At 46.0% G+C, this 20643-nt stretch overlaps 1 protein-coding gene across 14 annotated transcripts in view; it reads left to right on the top strand.

Moving 5' to 3' along the window:
* epb41a (erythrocyte membrane protein band 4.1a) overlaps positions 1-20643 on the top strand; it is a 122773-nt gene that overhangs the window by 41929 nt on the left and 60201 nt on the right. For 11 of the 14 annotated variants that reach the window (XM_041903769.1, XM_041903768.1, XM_041903767.1 and 8 more), the window contains exons 2-7: positions 3451-3863; positions 11351-11575; positions 14425-14529; positions 14970-15012; positions 15365-15409; positions 15666-15741. In XM_041903769.1, the coding sequence (XP_041759703.1) occupies positions 3459-3863; positions 11351-11575; positions 14425-14529; positions 14970-15012; positions 15365-15409; positions 15666-15741 (899 nt within the window). In that variant the 5' untranslated portion in view covers positions 3451-3458. The remainder of the gene's footprint in view (positions 1-3450; positions 3864-11350; positions 11576-14424; positions 14530-14969; positions 15013-15364; positions 15410-15665; positions 15742-20643) is intronic. The other 3 variants (XM_041903772.1, XM_041903763.1, XM_041903771.2) reach the window with 2 other exon arrangements.

The following is a 20643-nucleotide window of genomic DNA, read 5'->3' as shown; positions in this document are numbered from 1 at the left end:
ATGCACTCACTAACTGTAAGCCGCTCTGGATAAGAGCGTCTGCTAAATGACTTAAATATAAATGTGATAACATCTTCATGCAATAGATTATAGATAGAATATCTAAAATACCGCTAGAATATAGAAATAGAATATTGCTTACTAACACTAAAATGGCTGGTAGTAGTGGCAAGGCTTAGTCTTCTCCAACCTCTATCTCCCCATTATGTTTCCCATGCTGAGTCACCAGCAGTAGTAGAATGCAGACTCCACCAACACAATGACATGCCTGGGGCCTAATAAATCCGGCGTTGCCACGACGACTCCTACCCAGCAAGCAGCGTCGGAGGGTGGAGAGTGAAACCCATTCGTTCAACAACAGAGGGCTGGGGGAGATAGATGGGGGGGCTGTAAAAGCCCACTCTAGATCACACCACCACTCCATGATAATAATATTAATATGATATTAATGGCTACCTCCCCTCTCCCTGGACATGTGTAGCTTAAATGGGCTCCCGAGTGGCGCAGCGGTCTAAGTCTCAGTGCTTGAGGCGTCACTACAGACCCCCTGGTTCGATTCCAGGCTGTATCACAACCGGCCGTGATTGGGAGTCCCATAGGGTGGCGCACAATTGGCCCAGAGTCGTCCGGGTTTGGCCGGTGTAGGCCGTCATTGTAAATAAGAATTTGTTCTAAACTGACTTGCCTAGTTAAATAAAGGTAAAAAATAAATAAAAAATGGCTGCCGGCGATTGAATGGAATAATAGCTTCTAGGTGACTTGGCTCTCTCTGAGGTTTAAGGTCTAGATCTAACAGCCACCTAATGGGTTAGCTATTATCATCCATGATAACTGATCTACATTTAGTGTCCACTCAAAATGGATGATTATGGCGCAATGGGAGTGTAGACTCTGCAGTTGTCCTACAGCTCTGCTGCCGAGGCTTAGCTGAACAGTGTAGTGTTGCTTGGCTCAGCCATTCTCTATCGCTCTCTGTCTGTCTGTTTCTCTCTCTTTCTCGCTCTGTCTCTCTCTCTCTCGCTCTCGCTCTCGCTCTCTCTCTCTCTCTGTCCGTCTCTCTGTCTGTTCTCTCTCTCTCTCTCTCTGTCTCTTTGTCTTTCTCTCTGTCTGTCTGTCTGTCTGTGTCTTTCTGTCTGTGTCTTTCTGTCTGTCTGTCTGTCTGTCTGTCTGTCTCTCTCTCTGTCTCTGTCTTTGTCTGTCTGTCTGTCTTTGTCTGTCTGTCTGTCTGTCTGTGTCTGTCTGTCTGTCTGTCTTTCTGTCTGTGTCTTTCTGTCTGTCTGTCTGTCTGTCTGTCTCTCTCTCTGTCTCTGTCTTTGTCTGTCTGTCTGTCTGTCTGTCTCTGTCTGTCTGTCTGTCTGTCTCTGTCGTTCTGTCTGTCGTTCTGCCTGTCTGTCTGTCTGTCTGTCTGTCTGTCTGTCTGTTTGTCTGTCTCTCTCTGTATATATCTCTCTCTGTATCTCTCTCTCTCTGTATATATCTCTCTCTCTGTATATATCTCTCTCTCTGTCTCTCTCTCTGTATATCTCTCTCTCTGTGTCTCTCTGTATATTTCTCTCTGTATATATCTCTCTCTCTGTATCTCTCTCTCTGTATATATCTCGCTCTCTGTATCTCTCTCTCTCTGTCTGTCTCTCTCTCTGTATATATCTCTCTCTGTGTCTCTCTGTATATCTCTCTCTCTGTATATATATATATATATATATATATATTCTCTCTCTCTCTCTCTCTCTCTCTCTCTCTCTCTCTCTCTCTCTCTCTCTGTGTTTTCTCTCCCCTCCACACCATATTGAACAAGGAGAATCAGGAAGAGCAGCTTTAATGACCCTTACTCCCTGTGTAAATAGGCTCATTAGGAACTAATGACTATGTTACGAACAATGTAATAGCATGGGATCCAATCCCAGGTAAACTACCCAACCAAATCTCTTCATAACTGACTTTATTTTTATGGGTTCAAGCAGCGAAGCTGGTGAAACCCTATTGCATTTATTGTATTTCTTGTATTTCTTGTATTTCTTGGCGTTCATTATTATTATGCAATTCCTCCCATGCGATTCCATGCCAATTGGCCCGATGGTGGCGCTATAACAAGCGATTGAAAATGCAAACTTTGAAAGCTCACGCCCCTCACTCCGTGTGATGTAGAGTCGTGAAACTTGGTTCATAGGTCCGTCTCTTCACAAGGAACAAATTTGCCTCAAGAATCCATAAGGTCCGTCATAATGGATTTTCCGCCATTTCGAATTTTGTGAAAAACTACTTAAAACGCACCGAATGACCGGTCTGCACGGAACTTGATATATGGCCTTTATGGAGGTCTCTCAACTCTATATTATCCACACTAGTATGTCAAACAACATGGCCGCTACTGACCAATAAGCATTCATGTGTGCGTGGTCTGACATATAAATGCATATAAGTCAGACAACTGATAATCGTATTGTACTTGGTACACATATTCCAAACACTGTCAAGACTCAACATACGCTTGCACATTCATCTCGACCACATGGTGGCGCCATTAACGGACACATGTTTAAATCTCTTGATCTGTTTGACTCAGAGTAATGAAATTTGGCACAGGGATATGAGTCTAGCTAAACTGTTCAGTGTGGTTCAGTTTGGCCGAATGGTGGCGCTGTTGGGCAGGGAAACCATTAATGCAAGCTCATTGGCTCATAGTGGCCATATTGTTTGAGCTGGAGTCCTGGAAAATATAGCACTGATTTGGCACCACAATCGGTCCAGCAGTTCTGGAGAAGAAGACGTTTAAAGTAGTCAACATCATTGAAATGGTCCAAAATACATCAAAAGCATATTGCAAAGTACTGGGACTTGAGGAAAGCCTTTCCATTGGATACTGTGTTAGTACTGTAGGATCACATTTTGGGCACAAGATACAAAACATCTTATCATATAGTACAGTTGAAGTTGGAAGTTTACAAACACTTAGGTTGTAGTCATTAAAACTTGTTTTTCAACCACTCCACACATTTCTTGTTAACAACCTATAGTTTTGACAAGTTGGTTAGGACATCTACTTTGTGCATGACACAAGTCATTTTTCCAACAATAGTTTCCAGACAGATTGTTTCACATATAATTCACTGTATCACAATTCCAGTGGTCCTCTGTAGCTCAATTGGTAGAGCATGGCGCTTGTAACGCCAGGGTAGTGGGTTCGATCCCCGGGACTGACCATACGTAAAAATGTATGCACGCATGACTGTAAGTCGCTTTGGATAAAAGCGTCTGCTAAATGGCATATTATATTGCATGATCTGTTCAATGTTGAGTTCTGATATTTGGCAAGCGTGGTAAGGAGTACAGAGGTAGCTCATCCTAGGGGGATGTGTCCAATTTGTCCTGACGGTTGTGCAGTGGTCCCACAGCTTAAACCCTGGCATTGCTGCTTGCAACTATATTCTCTGGTTGTTTTCCCCCATTCAGCCATTGCCATGACGACAGACGAGGCGACAGAGAGCCAGCATCAGAATAAGCCCAGCCAGCAGGAGGCGGAGAAGCATCAGGCCACGCCTCCTGACCACGGGCCCTCAGAGTCCCAGGCCGCCACCACCCCCGCCACCTCGCCCCAGAGCCCTGGCTCGCCCTCGCCCTCTCTGCCCCAGGAGGAGGTGCAGCTGAGGCCCCGCCAGCGCACCTCGGCCGGCCGCGGCCTCTCACGTCTCTTCTCCTCCTTCCTGAAGAGGAGGTCTCAGTGCGAGGGGGACGGGGGAGAGAAGGGGGAGAAAGGAGGGGACGGGGAAGAGGCCAAGGCGCCCATCGCTGATTGTGAGCCAGAGCTCAGGATCGAGGGGGATCAGAACCTGGACCTGCACTCGCTCAGCAGCAACGAGGAGCAGGTGAGAGCCTATTCTACCCACCACACTGTAGTACACACAGTGAGGGGAAAAAAGTATTTGATCCCCTGCTGATTTTGTACGTTTGCCCACTGACAAAGACACGATCAGTCTATCATTTTAATGGTAGGTTTATTTGAACAGTGAGAGACAGAATAACAACAAAAAAATCCAGAAAAACGCATGTAAAAAATGTTATGAATTGATTTGCATTTTAATGAGGGAAATAAGTATTTGACCCCTCTGCAAAACATGACTTAGTACTTGGTGGCAAAACCCTTGTTGGCAATCACAGAGGTCAGACGTTTCTTGTAGTTGGCTACCAGGTTTGCACACATCTCAGGAGAGATTTTGTCCCACTCCTCTTTGCAGATCTTCTCCAAGTCATTAAGGTTTCGAGGCTGACGTTTGGCAACTCGAACCTTCAGCTCCCTCCACAGATTTTCTATGGGATTAAGGTCTGGAGACTGGCTAGGCCACTCCAGGACCTTGATGTGCTTCTTCTTGAGCCACTCCTTTGTTGCCTTGGCCGTGTGTTTTGGGTCATTGTCATTCTGGAATACCCATCCACGACCCATTTTCAATGCCCTGGCTGAGGAAAGGAGGTTCTCACCCAAGATTTGACAGTACATGGCCCCGTCCATTGTCCCTTTGATGCGGTGAAGTTGTCCTGTCCCCTTAGCAGAAAAACACCCCCAAAGCATAATGTTTCCACCTCCATGTTTGACAGTGGGGATGGTGTTCTTGGGGTCATAGGCAGCATTCCTCCTCCTCCAAACACGGCGAGTTGAGTTGATGCCAAAGAGCTCCATTTTGGTCTCATCTGACCACAACACTTTCACCCAGTTCTCCTCTGAATCATTCAGATGTTCATTGGCAAACATCAGACGGGCCTGTATATGTGCTTTCTTGAGCAGGGGGACCTTGCGTGCGCTGCAGGATTTCAGTCCATCACGGCGTGGTGTGTTACCAATTGTTTTCTTGGTGACGATGGTCCCAGCTGCCTTGAGATCATTGACAAGATCCTCCCGTGTAGTTCTGGGCTGATTCCTCACCGTTCTCATGATCATTGCAACTCCACGAGGTGAGATCTTGCTTGTGTTTCTTCTATTTGCGAATAATCGCACCAACTGTTGTCACCTTCTCACCAAGCTGCTTGGCGATGGTCTTGTAGCCCATTCCAGCCTTGTGTAGGTCTACAATCTTGTCCCTGACATCCTTGGAGAGCTCTTTGGTCTTGGCCATGGTGGAGAGTTTGGAATCTGATTGATTGATTGCTTCTGTGGACAGGTGTCTTTTATACAGGTAACAAACTGAGATTAGGAGCACTCCCTTTAAGAGTGTGCTCCTAATCTCAGCTCGTTACCTGTATAAAAGACACCTGGGAGCCAGAAATCTTTGTGATTGAGAGGGGGTCAAATACTTATTTCCCTCATTAAAATGCAAATAAATTTATAACATTTTTGACATGCGTTTTTCTGGATTTTTGTTGTTGTTATTCTGTCGCTCACTGTTCAAATAAACCTACCATTAAAATTATAGACTGATCATTTCTTTGTCAGTGGGCAAACGTACAAAATCAGCAGGGGATCAAATACTTTTTTCCCTCACTGTAGCTGCTATAGGGAAGAAACAAGAGTCAGAGTGTCAAAGTGGTGATTTTAGTCCTTGAGTCCTGAAGACAATCAACGTCTGTGAAGATTTGTAGTGTAAAGTGTTTTGGGGATAAGTTGTGTGTTTTTTTGTCGGATTACTGTACTCCTCAAACTGCAATTTGAAGTGAGTACGAAGTGCATGAATGAGTTTAGGACTAATGTACTGGGACTTGAGGAAAGCCTTTCCATTGGATACTGTGTTAGTACTGTAGGATCACATTTTGGGCACAAGATACCAAAAAAAATGTTTATGGTGCTCTTCAGAAGTTTACATACACTTAGGTTAGAGTCATTAAAACTCGTTTTTCAACCACTCCACAAATTTCTTGTTAACAACCTATAGTTTTGGCAAGTTGGTTAGGACATCTACTTTGTGCATGACACAAGTCATTTTTCCAACAATTGTTTCCAGACAGATTATTTCACTTATAATTCAGTGTATCACAATTCCAGTAGGTCTGAAGTTTACATACGCTAAGTTGACTGTGCCTTTAAACAGCTTGGAAAATTCCAGAAAATGATGTCATGGCTTTAGAAGCTTCTGGTAGGCCAATTGACATAATTTGAGTCAATTGGAGGTGTACCTGTGGATTTATTTCAAGGCCTACCTTCAAACTCAGTGCCTCTTTGATTGACATCATGGGAAAATCAAAAGAAATCAGCCAAGACCTCAGAAAAATAATTGTAGACCTCCACAAGTCTGGTTCATCCTTGGGAGCAATTTCCAAATGCCTGAAGGTACCACGTTCATCTGTAGAAACAATAGTACGCAAGTATAAACACCATGGAACCACACAGCCGTCATACCGCTCAGGAAGGAGACGCGTTCTGTCTCCTAGAGATGAACGTACTTTTGTGCGAAAAGTGCAAATCAATCCCAGAACAACAGCAAAGGACCTTGTGAAGATGCTGGAGGAAACAGGTACAAAAGTATCTATATCCACAGTAAAACGAGTCCTATATCGACATAACCTGAAAGGCCGCTCAGCAAGGAAGAAGCCACTGCTCCAAAACCGCCATAAAAAAGCCAGACTACGGTTTGCAACTGCACATGGGGACAAAGATCGTACTTTTTGGAGAAATGTCCTCTGGTCTGATGAAACAGAAATAGAACTGTTTGGCCATAATGACCATCGTTATGTTTGGAGGAAAAAGGGGGTGCCTTGCAAGCCGAAGAACACCATCCCAACCGTGAAGCACGGGGGTGGCAGCATCAAGATGTGGGGGTGTTTTGCTGCAGGAGGGACTGGTGCACTTCACAAAATAGATGGCATCATGAGGAAGGAAAATTATGTGTATATATTGAACAACATCTCAAGTCAGGAAGTTAAAGCTTGGTCGCAAATTGTCACGTTCGTTTAAGGACGGGTCAGACCAAGGCGCAGCGTGATATGCATACATGTTTATTTAACTGAACACACGACAAAACAACAAACCAATGAATGCCAATAGGCTGCCTAAGTATGCTCCCCAATCAGAGACAATGAGAGACAGCTGCCTCTGATTGGGAAACACACCCGGCCAAACATAGAACTACAACCTAGATCACCAACATAGAAAATACAACATAGAACATTCACACCCTGACTCAACATATAAGAGTCCCCTGAGTCAGGGCGTGACACAAATGGGTCTTCCAAATGGACAATGACACCAAGCATACTTCCAAAGTTGTGGCAAAATGGCTTAAGGACAACAAAGTCAAGGTATTGGAGTGACCTCAATCCTACAGAACATTTGTGGGCAGAACTGAAAAAGCGTATGCGAGCAAGGAGGCCTACAAACCTGACTCAGTTACACCAGCTCTGTCAGGGGGAATGGGCCAAAATTCACCCAACTTATTGTGGGAAGCTTGTGGAAGTCTACCCGAAACGTTTGACCCAAGTTAAACAATTTAAAGGCAATGCTACCAAATACTAATTGAGTGTATGTAAACTTCTGACCCACTGGGAATGTGATGAAATAAATAAAAGCTGAAATAAATAATTATCTCTTCTATTATTCTGACATTTCACATTCTTAAAGTAAACTGGTGATCCTAACTGACCTAAGACAGGGAATTTTTACTCTGATAAAATGTCAGGAATTGTAAAAACTGAGTTTAAATGTATTTGGCTAAGGTGTATGTAAACTTCCGACTTCAACTGTATGTTCGACCGCATTGTATTACTGTATAGAAGAGACAGTAAGGGAACCATGCAGTAGAGGGTTACAGACTACAGTAGACTACAACAGTAATACATAACCGCTCTCCTCTTTGGGTCTTTGTCCTCTCTCTCTCTCTCTCTCAAACGTTTATTACAAAAACAGGGGGCAGGCATACGACAGGTCAGGGGCAGGCAGAGGTCAGTAATCCAGATCAGAGTCCAAAAGGTACAGAACAGCAGGCAGTCTCAGGGTCAGGGCAGGCAGAATGGTCAAAACCGGGAAAACTAGAAAACAGGAACTTGAGAAAGACAGGAGCAAGGGGAAAAATGCTGGTAGGCTGTGAGACATGGGTTTGATCTTAGACACATGAAAAGTGGGATGTATACGGAGGGTACGGGGCAACAGAAGACGAACAGCAGAGGGACTAATGATCTTGGAGATGGGGAAAGGACCGATAAACCGGGGGGAAAGTTTGCGGGACTCCACCCGGAGGGGCAGATCTCGGGTGGACAGCCATACCTTCTGCCTGAGACGATACCGAGGTCCACTTGTCGTCGATACCTGGAGGTGGTCTTGAGAAGAGCCGACCGGCCTCTCCTCCAGGTACGACGACAGCGGTGGACAAACATCTGGGCCGAGGGTATGCCGACCTCTTACTCTTGCTCCGGGAAGAGCGGTGGCTGATAACCCAGGGAACACTCGAGGGTGAAAGATCCGTGGCAGAGCAGGGAAGGGTGTTGCAGGCGTATTCGACCCACACTAGTTGCTGGCACCAGATGGTGGGGTTGACGGAGACCAGGCAACGCAGAGTCGTCTCTAGGTCTTGGTTGGCTCGCTCCGACTGGCCGTTGGACTGAGGCAGGCTGGCCGACGACCCAATGAGTGTGCAAAACGCTTTCCAGAACCGGGACGAGAACTGAGGCTCCGGTCGGAGACCATGTCCACTGGGAGTCCATGGATCCGGAAGACGTGCTGCACCATGAGCTGGGCCGTCTCTTTGGCGGAGGGTAGCTTGGGGAGAGGAATGAAGTGGGCGGCTTTGGAAAACCGGTCCACAACTGTCAGGATGGCGGTGTTGCCATCAGATGGGGGAAGACTTGTGACAAAGTCCAGGGATATGTGAGACCAGGGACGGTGAGGAACAGGCAATGGTTGGAGGAGACCAGCCGGAGCTTGCCGAGGAGTTTTGTTCTGCGCACAGATCGTGCAGGTGGTGACGAACGCGGAGACGTCAGGAACCATGGTAGGCCAAAAGCATTGTCGCACAAATGCCAGGGTCCAACGGGAGCCCGGGTGGCAGGCAAGCCTGGAGGAGTGGGCCCACTCCAGGACGATGAGTGGTAGTGGGTAGCGGTTCTTCACCGTGATGTCGTTGAGGCCCCGGTAGTCGATGCATGGGCGCAGGGTTTTGTCCTTCTTCTTCACAAAGAAGAACCCTGCGCCGGCAGGGGAGGCAGAAGGACGGATGAACCCGGCAGCTAGGGAGTCCTCAATGTAGGTCTCCATAGCCTTGATCTCCGGACCGACAGCGAGTACAGTCTTCTCCGGGGCGTAGTGGTGCCTGGGAGAAGGTCGATTCCGCAGTCGTAGGGTCAGTGCAGCGGAAGCGAAGTGGCCCGGGCCTTACTGAACACCTCCTGGAGGTCCTGGTACTCCGTGGGAATGGCGGAGTGGTCAGAGGCAACTTCCGAGCCCCCAGGAAGACGTCCTGGGGCAGGCTGCGTTGACTTCAGGCAATGAACGTGGCAGAACGGGCTCCAGCCCATGATGGCACCAGTAGACCAGTCAATAAAGGGGTTGTGTCGCTGGATGCAAGAGAAACCCAATACCACAGGAACCTGAGGAGACTTAATTAGCAGGAATTGGATCGTTTCGCTTTGATTCCCTGATACTCGTAGGTTGATGCGCCCTTTCAGCACTCTAACGTCCATGGGAATGGAGAGGGGCTGAGTGGGGATGCCCAGCTCGGATCCCAGGGTAGCGTCCATAAAGCTCTCATCGGCCCCAGAGTCGATGAGTACCCGGAGAGATTTTGACTGGTTCCCCCACAGCAAGATGGCATGAAAAGGGGTGCGAGTAAGGGGAGAGGAAAAGTTATCCGTATGGCCCACCAGAGTACTCGCTCCTACCGGTGAGCCTGGTCTTTTAGTGGATAGGTGGACACAAAATGACCAGTAGTCCTGCAATACAGGCAACTCTTCATGTGAAGCCTGTATTGCCGTTCTGCTAGAGACAGCCTAGCTCTGCCTAGTTGCATCGGCTCGGGATTGGCAGACTTCGGAGACTCTCTGGGGAACTCGGGTAGCCTCAGGTTCTCTCGGCAACGGAGCCGTCGGGGACTTCCGGTATGCCTTGGTGGCGAGGTGGAATCCTTGGGCAGGCGAGTGGAATCGGACTTCCTCTCCTTCCTTCATCCCGTAGTTGCCTATCGATCCGAATGGTCAAGGCGATGAGCGAGTCGAGATCCATCGGTAGTTCCCAGGATGCAAGCTCGTCCTTTACTTCCTCCGATACTCCGTGCAGGAACGTGTCGAACAGCGCTTCCGGGTTCCAGGCACACTCAGCTGCCAACGTGCGGAAATCCACTGCATAGTCTGCCACACTGTGGGATTCTTGCCGAAGCTGGAGTAACTTCCGGGCAGCCTCTCTCACGGACAATGGAGCATCGAAAACCTTCTGTACTTCCTGCATGAACTCCTCCAGACAGAAGCTTACGGCCGACTGTTGTTCCCACACTGCCGTAGCCCAGGCGAGTGCCCTCCCGGACATCAGCATGATGAGGTACGCTATCTTCGAGCGGTCCGAGGGGAAGGAGGAGGGCTGCAGCTCGATGATGAGCGAACACTGAGCGAGAAATGCCCGACAGATTCCCGACTCTCCAGCGAAGCGTTCCGGGGGAGGTGAGCGGGGTTCTCGGGAGACCGGAGTGGCCGGGGAGGCCGCGTTGCTAACAGCCGGGTTACTGAGGGGCTGGGAGGTTACCGTCGTGGGATGCTGCCTAACAGACAACCCGCGGAATTGCTCGGTCATGGCATTCGGCCAATGTCTGGAACCCTTCCATGAGACCACAAAGCAACTCCTCGTGCCTTCCAGTGGTGGCTCCTTGGGAGGAGATTACGTTGCGGAGCTGGTCCGAGTCTACTGGGTCAATCATGGCCAGTTCGTACTATCACGTTTCAGGAGAAGACCCAGATGCAGACAGTGTCGAAGTAACAAAAGTTTATTACAAAAACGGGGCAGGCAAATGACAGGTCAAGGGCAGGCAGAGGTCAGCAATCCAGATCAGAGTCCAAAAGGTACAGAACGGCAGGCAGTCTCAGGGTCAGGGCAGGCAGAGGTCAATAATCCAGGGTGGTGTGACAAGGTACAGAATGGCAGGCTCAGGGTCAGGGCAGGCAGATTGGTCAAAACCAGGAAAACTAGAAAACAGGAACTTGAGAAAGACAGGAGCAAGGGGAAAACCGCTGGTAGGCTTGACGAAACAAAACGAACTGGCTACAGACAAACAGAGAACACAGGTATAAATACACTGGTGATAATGGGGAAGATGGGCGATACCTGGAGGGGGGTGGAGACAATCACAAAGACAGGTGAAACAGATCAGGGTGTGACACCATGTATGAGTTTTTGGAATAAATGTAACATTGATTGTGTATGTTAAAATATGTCTTGTGTCTTTTCCACCAGCCTGTCCAGGTAGACCAGAAGGAAGACCCTGACACTGAGAAAGACTCTGAGGACGAGGTGGGGGAGGAGGGAGAGAAAGACAAGGAGGGAGGAGAAGAGGAGGAGAAAGAGGAGGAGCCTGACAGAGAGGAAGAAGCTAAACCTGATAAACCTCCCCGTCGACCCAGGATCATGCAAATTAGAGTTACACTGCTGGACGACACTCTGTTTGAGTGTGAGCTGGATGTAAGTCCCAATATTACCAAATCAGTCCTTTATTAGAGCTGGAAACCTGGGATATATACAGTGGCTTGTGAAAGTATTCACCCCCCCCCCTTGGCATTTTTCCTATTTTGTTGCCTTACAACCTGGAATTAAAATTGATTTTTTGGGGGGGTTTGTATCATTTGATTTACACAACATGCCTACCACTTTGAAGATGCAAAATATTTTTTATTGTGAAACACCCCCCCAAGTCAATACTTTGTAGAGCCACCTTTTGCAGCATTTACAGCTGCAAGTCTCTTGGGGTATGTCTCTATAAGTTTGGCACATCTAGCCACTGGGATTTTTGCCCATTCTTCAAGGCAAAACTGCTCCAGCTCCTTCAAGTTGGATGGGTTCCACTGGTGTACAGCAATCTTTAAGTCATACAACAGATTCTCAATTGGATTGAGGTCTGGGCTTTGACTAGGCCATTCCAAGACATTTAAGTGTTTCCCCTTAAACCACTCGAGGGTTGCTTTAGCAGTATGCTTAGGGTCATTGTCCTGCTGGAATGTGAACCTCCGTCCCAGTCTCAAATCTCTGGAAGAGTGAAACAGGTTTCCCTCAAGAATTTCCCAGTATTTAGCGCCATCTATCATTCTTTCAATTCTGACCAGTTTCCCAGTCCCTGCCGATGAAAAACATCCCCACAGCATGATGCTGCCACCACCATGCTTTACTGTGGGGATGGTGTTCTCGGGGTGATGAGAGGTGTTGGGTTTGCGCCAGACATAGCGTTTTCCTTGATGAACAAAGCTAAATTTTTCTCCCACATGCCTTTTGGCGATGGCTTTTTTCTGGCCACTCTTCTGTAAAGCCCAGCTCTGTGGAGTGTACGGCTTAAAGTGGTCCTATGGACAGATACTCCAATCTCTGCTGTGGAGCTTTGCAGCTCCTTCAGGGTTATCTTTGGTCTCTTTGTTGCCTCTCTGATTCTCTGATTAATGCCCTCCTTGCCTGGTCCATGAGTTTTGGTGGGCGGCCCTCTCTTGGCAGGTTTGTTGTGGTGCCATATTCTTTCCCTTTTTTAATAATGGATTTAAGGTGCTCCGTGGGATGTTCAAAGTTTCTGATGTTTTTTTATAACCCAACCCTGATCTGTACTTCTCCACAACTTTGTCCCTGACCTGTTTGGAGAGCTCCTTGGTCTTCATGGTGCCGCTTGCTTGGTGGTGCCCCTTGCTTAGTTCTGTTGCAGACTCTGGGGCCTTTCAGAATAGGTGTATATATACTGAGATCATGTGACACTTAGATTGCACACAGGTGGACTTTATTTAACTAATTATGTGACTTCTGAAGGTAATAGGTTGCACCAGATCTTATTTAGGGACTTCATAGCAAAGGGGGTGAATACATATGCACGCACCACTTTTCCATTATTTTTTATTTTTTATTTTTTGAAACAAGTTATTTTTTTCATTTCACTTCACCAATTTGGACTATTTTGTGTATGTCCATTACATGAAATCCAAATAAAAATCCATTTAAATTACAGGTTGTAATGCGACAAAATAGGAAAAACGCCAAGGGGGATGAATACTTTTGTAAGGAACTGTAGCCTGGGGGACCCAGGTCGGTTTGTGTTGTCTTGCCAAACCCTATGGAATTGTCATGCCATGTTTGGCAAGGCTTTCTGACATGGATGTTTGGCATGGCTGCTTGGAAAGACAATTCCATATAATACGGAAAGACAGCACAACCAGCCCTGGGATCTCCAGGCTAGGGATACATCCAGTATTGAATAAAACGATACTACACTACTACTCAGACAGTAAGGTCCCTGGGAAACACACCGACATTCTGTTTGTCATTGGTCAGCAGCCTAACTACCAGCCTGCTACTGTAAGGTCCCTTGGAAACACACCGACATTCTGTTTGTCATTGGTCAGCAGCCTAACTACCAGCCTGCTACTGTAAGGTCCCTTGGAAACACACCGACATTCTGTTTGTCATTGGTCAGCAGCCTAACTACCAGCCTGCTACTATAAGGTCCCTGGGAAACACACCGACATTCTGTTTGTCATTGGTCAGCAGCCTAACTACCAGCCTGCTACTGTAAGGTCCCTTGGAAACACACCGACATTCTGTTTGTCATTGGTCAGCAGCCTAACTACCAGCCTGCTACTGTAAGGTCCCTTGGAAACACACCGACATTCTGTTTGTCATTGGTCAGCAGCAGCCTAACTACCAGCCTGCTACTGTAAGGTCCCTTGGAAACACACCGACATTCTGTTTGTCATTGGTCAGCAGCCTAACTACCAGCCTGCTACTGTAAGGTCCCTTGGAAACACACCGACATTCTGTTTGTCATTGGTCAGCAGCAGCCTAACTACCAGCCTGCTACTGTAAGGTCCCTTGGAAACACACCGACATTCTGTTTGTCATTGGTCAGCAGCAGCCTAACTACCAGCCTGCTACTGTAAGGTCCCTTGGAAACACACCGACATTCTGTTTGTCATTGGTCAGCAGCAGCCTAACTACCAGCCTGCTACTGTAAGGTCCCTTGGAAACACACCAACATTCTGATACTCCCTCTGGGCTTCCTCTCTCCTAATTAATGTTCTACTGCATTAGGGATCTACACAGTTAATGGATACGTCCCAATGGACACCCTGTTCCCTACATAGTGGGCCCTGGTCAAAGGTAGTGCACTATATAGAGAATAGTGTGCCATTTGGGACACAGCAATGTCTCACACAGTTAATGACTGTCTTTTTGGTTGTCTGTAACTATTTCTTATCCCTGTGTGTGTCTGGCCTTTAGAAACATGCCTATCACATAGACTGGTTTATTGCGGCTTCTCTATGACATATCTCTCCTGCCTTTAGAAACATGCCAAAGGTGTGGAGCTGTTCACCAAGGTGTGTGACCACCTCAACCTGCTGGAGAGAGATTACTACGGTCTGGCCATCTGGGAGTCGCCCTCCATGAAGGTCTGTTGCTCTGAGTTACTGTTCTGCTCTTTAACTAATGTCTATCTGTCTGTTACAACACTGTTACTAATATTACTTCTGTAAGTCACTGTTACTAATATTACTTCTGTAAGTCACTGTTACTAATATTACTTCTGTAAGTCACTGTTACTAATATTACTTCTGTAAGTCACTGTTACTAATATTACTTCTGTAAATCACTGTTACTAATATTACTTCTGTAAGTCACTGTTACTAATATTACTTTTGTAAGTCACTGTTACTAATATTACTTCTGTAAGTCACTGTTATGCTCACACCTATACCTGTCCATTCCCACATAGATACATGCACATATTACCCACATACCTCTTATATCTAGTGTTTGATGTTCAGTTTTAAAAAGGCACAACGTCTGAGTCCTTGTTTTGTCCGATGATTGTCCTGCTTCTGCTCCACAGACCTGGATGGATTTCACCAAGGAGATCCGCAGACAGGTTCAAGGTGAGGCTGAATGCACAGCTTCTGCTCTGCTCTCATTTTGTGTGTATAGGACATATCTTGTAACCTCTCGCTAAATTAATGGAAATTTTTACTGTGGGTGCGTTCGTAAATTCTGTCAGTGTGCTCTGGGCTCTTTTGCAAATTCAGAGTGTTTCTCTCTCGCAGCGCTGAGAGCGCACACTGGAACGTTCTGATCAACGGAAGTCAAACACCACCAGTTAACTGGCTAAAGTTGACTGGCTTGATAGCTTTTTCCTCGAACGTACCCTGAATGTGGACAGGCTACTAAAGCACACTGCCCTATACACCTCACCGTGACATTCCTGTTTCATTTTCTGCTCCACCTACATAGGTGCAAAGTTAGACAAGATCTGTGCAGACGCACAATCATGTACAGGTGAGACGAAAATACCGTCGTCATTCATTGCTCAGGGTTGTATTTATTAGTTCACACCGTAGCTAAACGTTTTGCAACGACAATTAGGGTTTCCTATTGGACAAGTTCATGTTAGTCCCTAACAGTCCGTTTTCTTCTGTTTGGTATGTATTGAGTGTGAGCCACATTTTTTTTTAAACATTGCTGTGCATGTTTTAGCGAGAGGAAAATATTTCCATGATTTGAATGTGTTTTCATGCCAGAATCTTTCTTTCAGGAACCAATTATGACTTCACCTTCAATGTGAAGTTCTATCCACCTGACCCAGCCCAGCTTTCTGAAGACATCACCAGGTAAACCTCTTACCTGCTCATCCGTTTGGTTTCTCTCTGCTAGTCTGCTCTCTGTCTCTTCCCAGCAAACCAAAAATTGGTTCTGTGAAAGTTCCCAGAACATTTGTTAGGTCGCAGCAAATGTTCTCATAACACAAAAACTGTCCAGTCGTGCTGATGATTATAGAATGTTTGAATAAGACATTCACCTGATGTTACAAGAACGTTCCTAGAACACATTTAACCTGTTCTTTAAAGGTTCCCAGGATGTTTCATTAGGTTTCTGGGAACATTGTGGGGATATGACAAGAGATAGGTTCCCAAAACACTAAAACTGTCCAGTTGTGCTGACATTCAGATAGTGTTTGTATCAGGGTGCACAAAACATTCACCTGATGTTACATGAACGTTCTCAGAACACATTTCGTCTGTTCTTAAAAGGTTCCCAGAATGTTTCATTAGGTTTGTGCGAACATTGTGGGGATATGACAATAGGACTCTGGTTTGCCCACCAGAGATCCCAATGTCCTTGGTAGAGTTTCTGGGTGTAGTGGTGGTTAGAATGGATACTTCAGCGTACCCTGTAGTTCGTAGAGTTGATCTGTTAGGATAGATACTTCAGATGTACCAGCGGTTGTCGGAGAGGGATTGTCCTTCCCAACTCGTGTCTTTAGTGAAAGTTCTCTAGACCACTATACATGCCAGCTGCAGACTGAGATGATAAGGTCTAGTGCATTGTCTTCTTCTTCACCTCGTGTAGAGGTTGAGAGTTTCAGAGTTTCTCCATTTCAAACGTGTGGACTAACGTCTCACGTTTTCTGGTCTTTCTGGTCTATCCATTTTGTAACGTGTAGCTTCAGCTTCACACTTCCTGGTCTGGTAGAATCTCAACCATTTGCAACATCCGGCTTATACCGTAGTATGCTTGATCTGAGGTGAATTTCGTCACGAGGGGTTTTATACTTGAGTAGAAAAGGGGGCGTCTTATCATATTTGTGCTCATCTGGGCGTGGCCAATGACTGAGAACAAATCAATATGGAAACAATCATCTCATCTAGAATGCTAAAATCACATTGTTATCTTCACAAAAGTATTATTATACTTAATCATTCGTTTTATACAACAATTAGATGCAAACCTCATAGCTGGGAAGTGTACACCCCCAGAGATACAGTTATGTTGTTCCACCGTCTTTAATGACATCACAACATAGGAACGAATTTGACATGATTGTTCTTTAAGTCCCCACCGACCATTTCCGACATTCTTTGAAGTATGAATATTGTTTCATTATCCACTTTTGGATGTTGGAGTGTTGGCAGGAAGAATCTCTGTGTTAACAAAGGGGTCCTTTCTCCCAATACTTCATGGCAAGGAAAATAAAGTCTGCATGGTATTTACGTCCGGTCATAAAACTGGCCCCCAGGAGAAGGGGTGTTCAAACCTTTGCCTAGTCGACATCTTTGATCCTCAGCCCATGAGGGCAAGTCATGACATTATGAGCGTCATAAAAACGGACTTATTTGGAAATTGTGGAATATTATGCAACATTGTGGGAATGTTCTGTGCAACCTTAGTGAATATCACAAAAATGTTCTTGCAACATTAGGGGAATGTCCTGTGCAACCTACCTTGAACATTGTATGAATATCCACACTTTTCCCACAACCTAATTAAATGTTCAGGGGACCTTCAAAGAACTCAGAAAGGCTGTTCTATCAACATTCTTCCAACATCAAAATAAAATGTTATCTGAATGGCAACACAACTTGACAAGTTTTGTGTTTTGGGAACATACACTATATATACAAAAGTATGTGGACACCCCTTCAAATGAGGATATTCTGCTATTTCATCCACACCCGTTGCTGACAGGTGTAGAAAATCGAGCACACAGCCGTGCAATCTCCATAGACAAACATTGGCAGTAGAATGGCCTTACTGAAGAGCTCAGTGACTTTCAACGTGGCACCGTCATAGGATGCCACCTTTCCAACAAGTCAGTTCATCAAATTCCTGCCCTGCTAGAGCTGCCCTGGTCAACTGTAAGTGCTGTTATTGTGAAGTGGAAACGTCTAGGAGCAACAACGACTCAGCCGCGAAGTGGTAGGCCACACAAGCTCACAGAATGGGACCACCGAGTGCTGAAGCGCGTAGGGCATACAAATCATCTGTCCTCGGTTGCAACACTCACTACCGAGTTCCAAACAGCCTCTGGACGAACGACAGCACAATAACTGTTTGTCGGGAGCTTCATTAATTGGGTTTTCATGGCCGAGCAGCCGCACACAAGCCTAAGATCACCATGTGCAATGACAAGCGTCGGCTGGAGTGGTGTAAAGCTCGCCGCCATTGGACTCTGGAGCAGTGGAAACAAGTTCTCTGGAGTGATGAATCACGCTTCTGCATCTGGCATTCCGGTGGACGAATCTGGTTTGGCGGATGCCAGGAGAACGCTACCTGCCCCAATGCATAGTGCCAACTGTAAAGTTTGGTGGAGGAGGAATAATGGTCTGGGGCTGTTTTTCATGGTTCGGTCTAGGCCCCTTAGTTCCATTGAAGGGAAATCTTAACGCTACAGCATACAATTACATTCTAGACGATTCTAAGCTTCCAACTTTGTGGAAGGCCCTTTCCTGTTTCAGCATGACAATGCCCCCGTGCACAAAGCGAGGTCCATACAGAAATGGTTTGTTGAGATCTGTGTGGATGAACTTGACTGGCCTGCACAGAGCTCTGACCTCAAACCCATCAAACACCTTTGGGATGAATTGGAACGCCGACTGCGAGCCAGGCCTAATCGCCCAACATCAGTGCCCGACCTCACTAATGCTCTTGTGGCTGAATTGAAGCAAGTCCTCGCAGCAATGTTCCAACATCTAGTGGAAAGCCTTCCCAGAAGGGTGGAGGCTGTTATAGCAGCAAAGAGGGGACCAACTCCATATTAATGCCCATGATTTTGGAATGAGATGTTCGACGAGCAGGTGTCCATATACTTTTGGTCATTTAGTGTATATTTTGTGATGTCCCCAGAATGTTCCCACCAGACTGTTCCCATAACCTAACAAATCATTCTGGGAACCTTTTAAAGAACAGACCAAATGTGTTCTGGGAATGTTCTTGCAACATCAGGTTAATGTTTTATACAAACATTGCATAATGGTCCTCTGTAGCTCAGCTGGTAGAGCATGGCGCTTGTAATGCCAGGGTAGTGGGTTCGATCCCCGGGACCACCCATACACAAAAATGTATGCACACATGACTGTAAGTCGCTTTGGATAAAAGCGTCTGCTAAATGGCATATTATTATATTACTATAATCATCAGCACGACTGGACAGTTTTTGTGTTTTTTCAGTTTTTGCCACAACCTAAGAAATGTTCTGGGAACTTTCACAGAATCCATTTTGGTTTGCTGGGAGAACATTACTGCTACATTGTTTTATTACATTACTTGGAAACCTTTTGGGGGGAATGTTCTGTGGTGGTTGTTCCAAGGATATTTCATTTAAAAGAACTTCATGGGAATGTTAGCTAATGTTCTGGGAAGGTTCCCGGTTTGCTGGGTTGTTTGTCATTGCCCCAATCTGTCTGTCAATTCAATTTCAATTTCAATTTAAGGGCTTTATTGGCATGGGAAACATATGTTTACATTGCCAAAGCAAGTGAAATAGATAATAAACAAAAGTGAATTAAACAATAAAAAAATTTACAATAAACATTACACTCACAAAAGTTCAAAAAGAATAAAGACATTTCAAGTGTCATATTATGTCTATATACAGTGTTGTATTGATGTGCAAATAGTTAAAGCACAAAATCTCTGTCTCCCTCTCTCTCTCACTCTCTCTCACTCTCTCTCCACCCCCCTCCCACCCCTGTCCCTCTAATCCTTACTTGCCAGTTGAGTTCATTAATAAATTGCACCCAGAGTCATTTCATCCTGCATCCTGCATCCTGCCTCCCACCCACCTCCACCCCAATCCATGATTACATAAACGACCCAGCTTAAGCCTAATTAACGGCATCACACTGGGTGTACTGCCCGTGGCTTTGTCCCAAATGGCACCCTATTCCCTATATAGTGCACTACTTTTGACCAGAGCCCTATGGGAATAGGGAATAGGGTGCCATTTGGGATGCTTTATCTCTCTGCTGCTGCTTCCTGGAAGCCCTGTGGTCTGTGACCTCACGCTGACCCCTAGCTGTGTGTGTGTGTGTGTGTTTGTGTACGACAGGTATTCTTGGTAAGACAACGGTAGCAAATATATACTGAACAAAAATATAAATGCAACATGTAAAGTGTTGGTCCCATGTTCCATGAGCTGAAATAAATGAACCCAGAAATATTCCATACGCACAAAAATCGTATTTCTCTCAGATTTTGTGCACAAAATTGTTTACATCCCTGTTAGTGAGCATTTCTCCTTTGTCAAGATAATCCATCCACCTGACAGGTGTGGCATATCAAGAAGCTGATTAAACAGCATGATCATTACACAGGTGCACCTTGTGCTTGGAACAATAAAAGGCCACTCTAAAATGTGCAGTTTTGTGACACTACACAATGCCACAGGTGTCTCAAGTTTTGAGGGAGCGTGCAATTTGAATGCTGACTGCTGGAATGTCCACCAGAGCTGTTGCCAGAGAATTGAATGTTCATTTCTCTACCATAAGCCGCCTCGAATGTCGTTTTAGAGAATTTGGCAGTACGTCCAACCGGCCTCACAACCATAGACCACGTGTATGGGGTCGTGTGGGCGAGCGGTTTGCTGATGTCAACGTTGTGAACAGAGTGCCCCATGGTGGTGGTGGGGTTATGGTATGGGAAGGCATAAACTACGGACAATGAACACAATAGCATTTTGTCTATGACAGTTTGAACGCACAAAGAAATACCGTGACGAAATCCTGAGGCCCATT

Source organism: Coregonus clupeaformis, chromosome 17 (genome assembly GCF_020615455.1).
Source record: "Coregonus clupeaformis isolate EN_2021a chromosome 17, ASM2061545v1, whole genome shotgun sequence".
Classification (NCBI taxonomy): domain Eukaryota; kingdom Metazoa; phylum Chordata; class Actinopteri; order Salmoniformes; family Salmonidae; genus Coregonus; species Coregonus clupeaformis.
The sequence above is the reverse complement of the archived record's forward strand: the minus strand, read 5'-3'. Positions and strand labels throughout refer to the sequence as shown.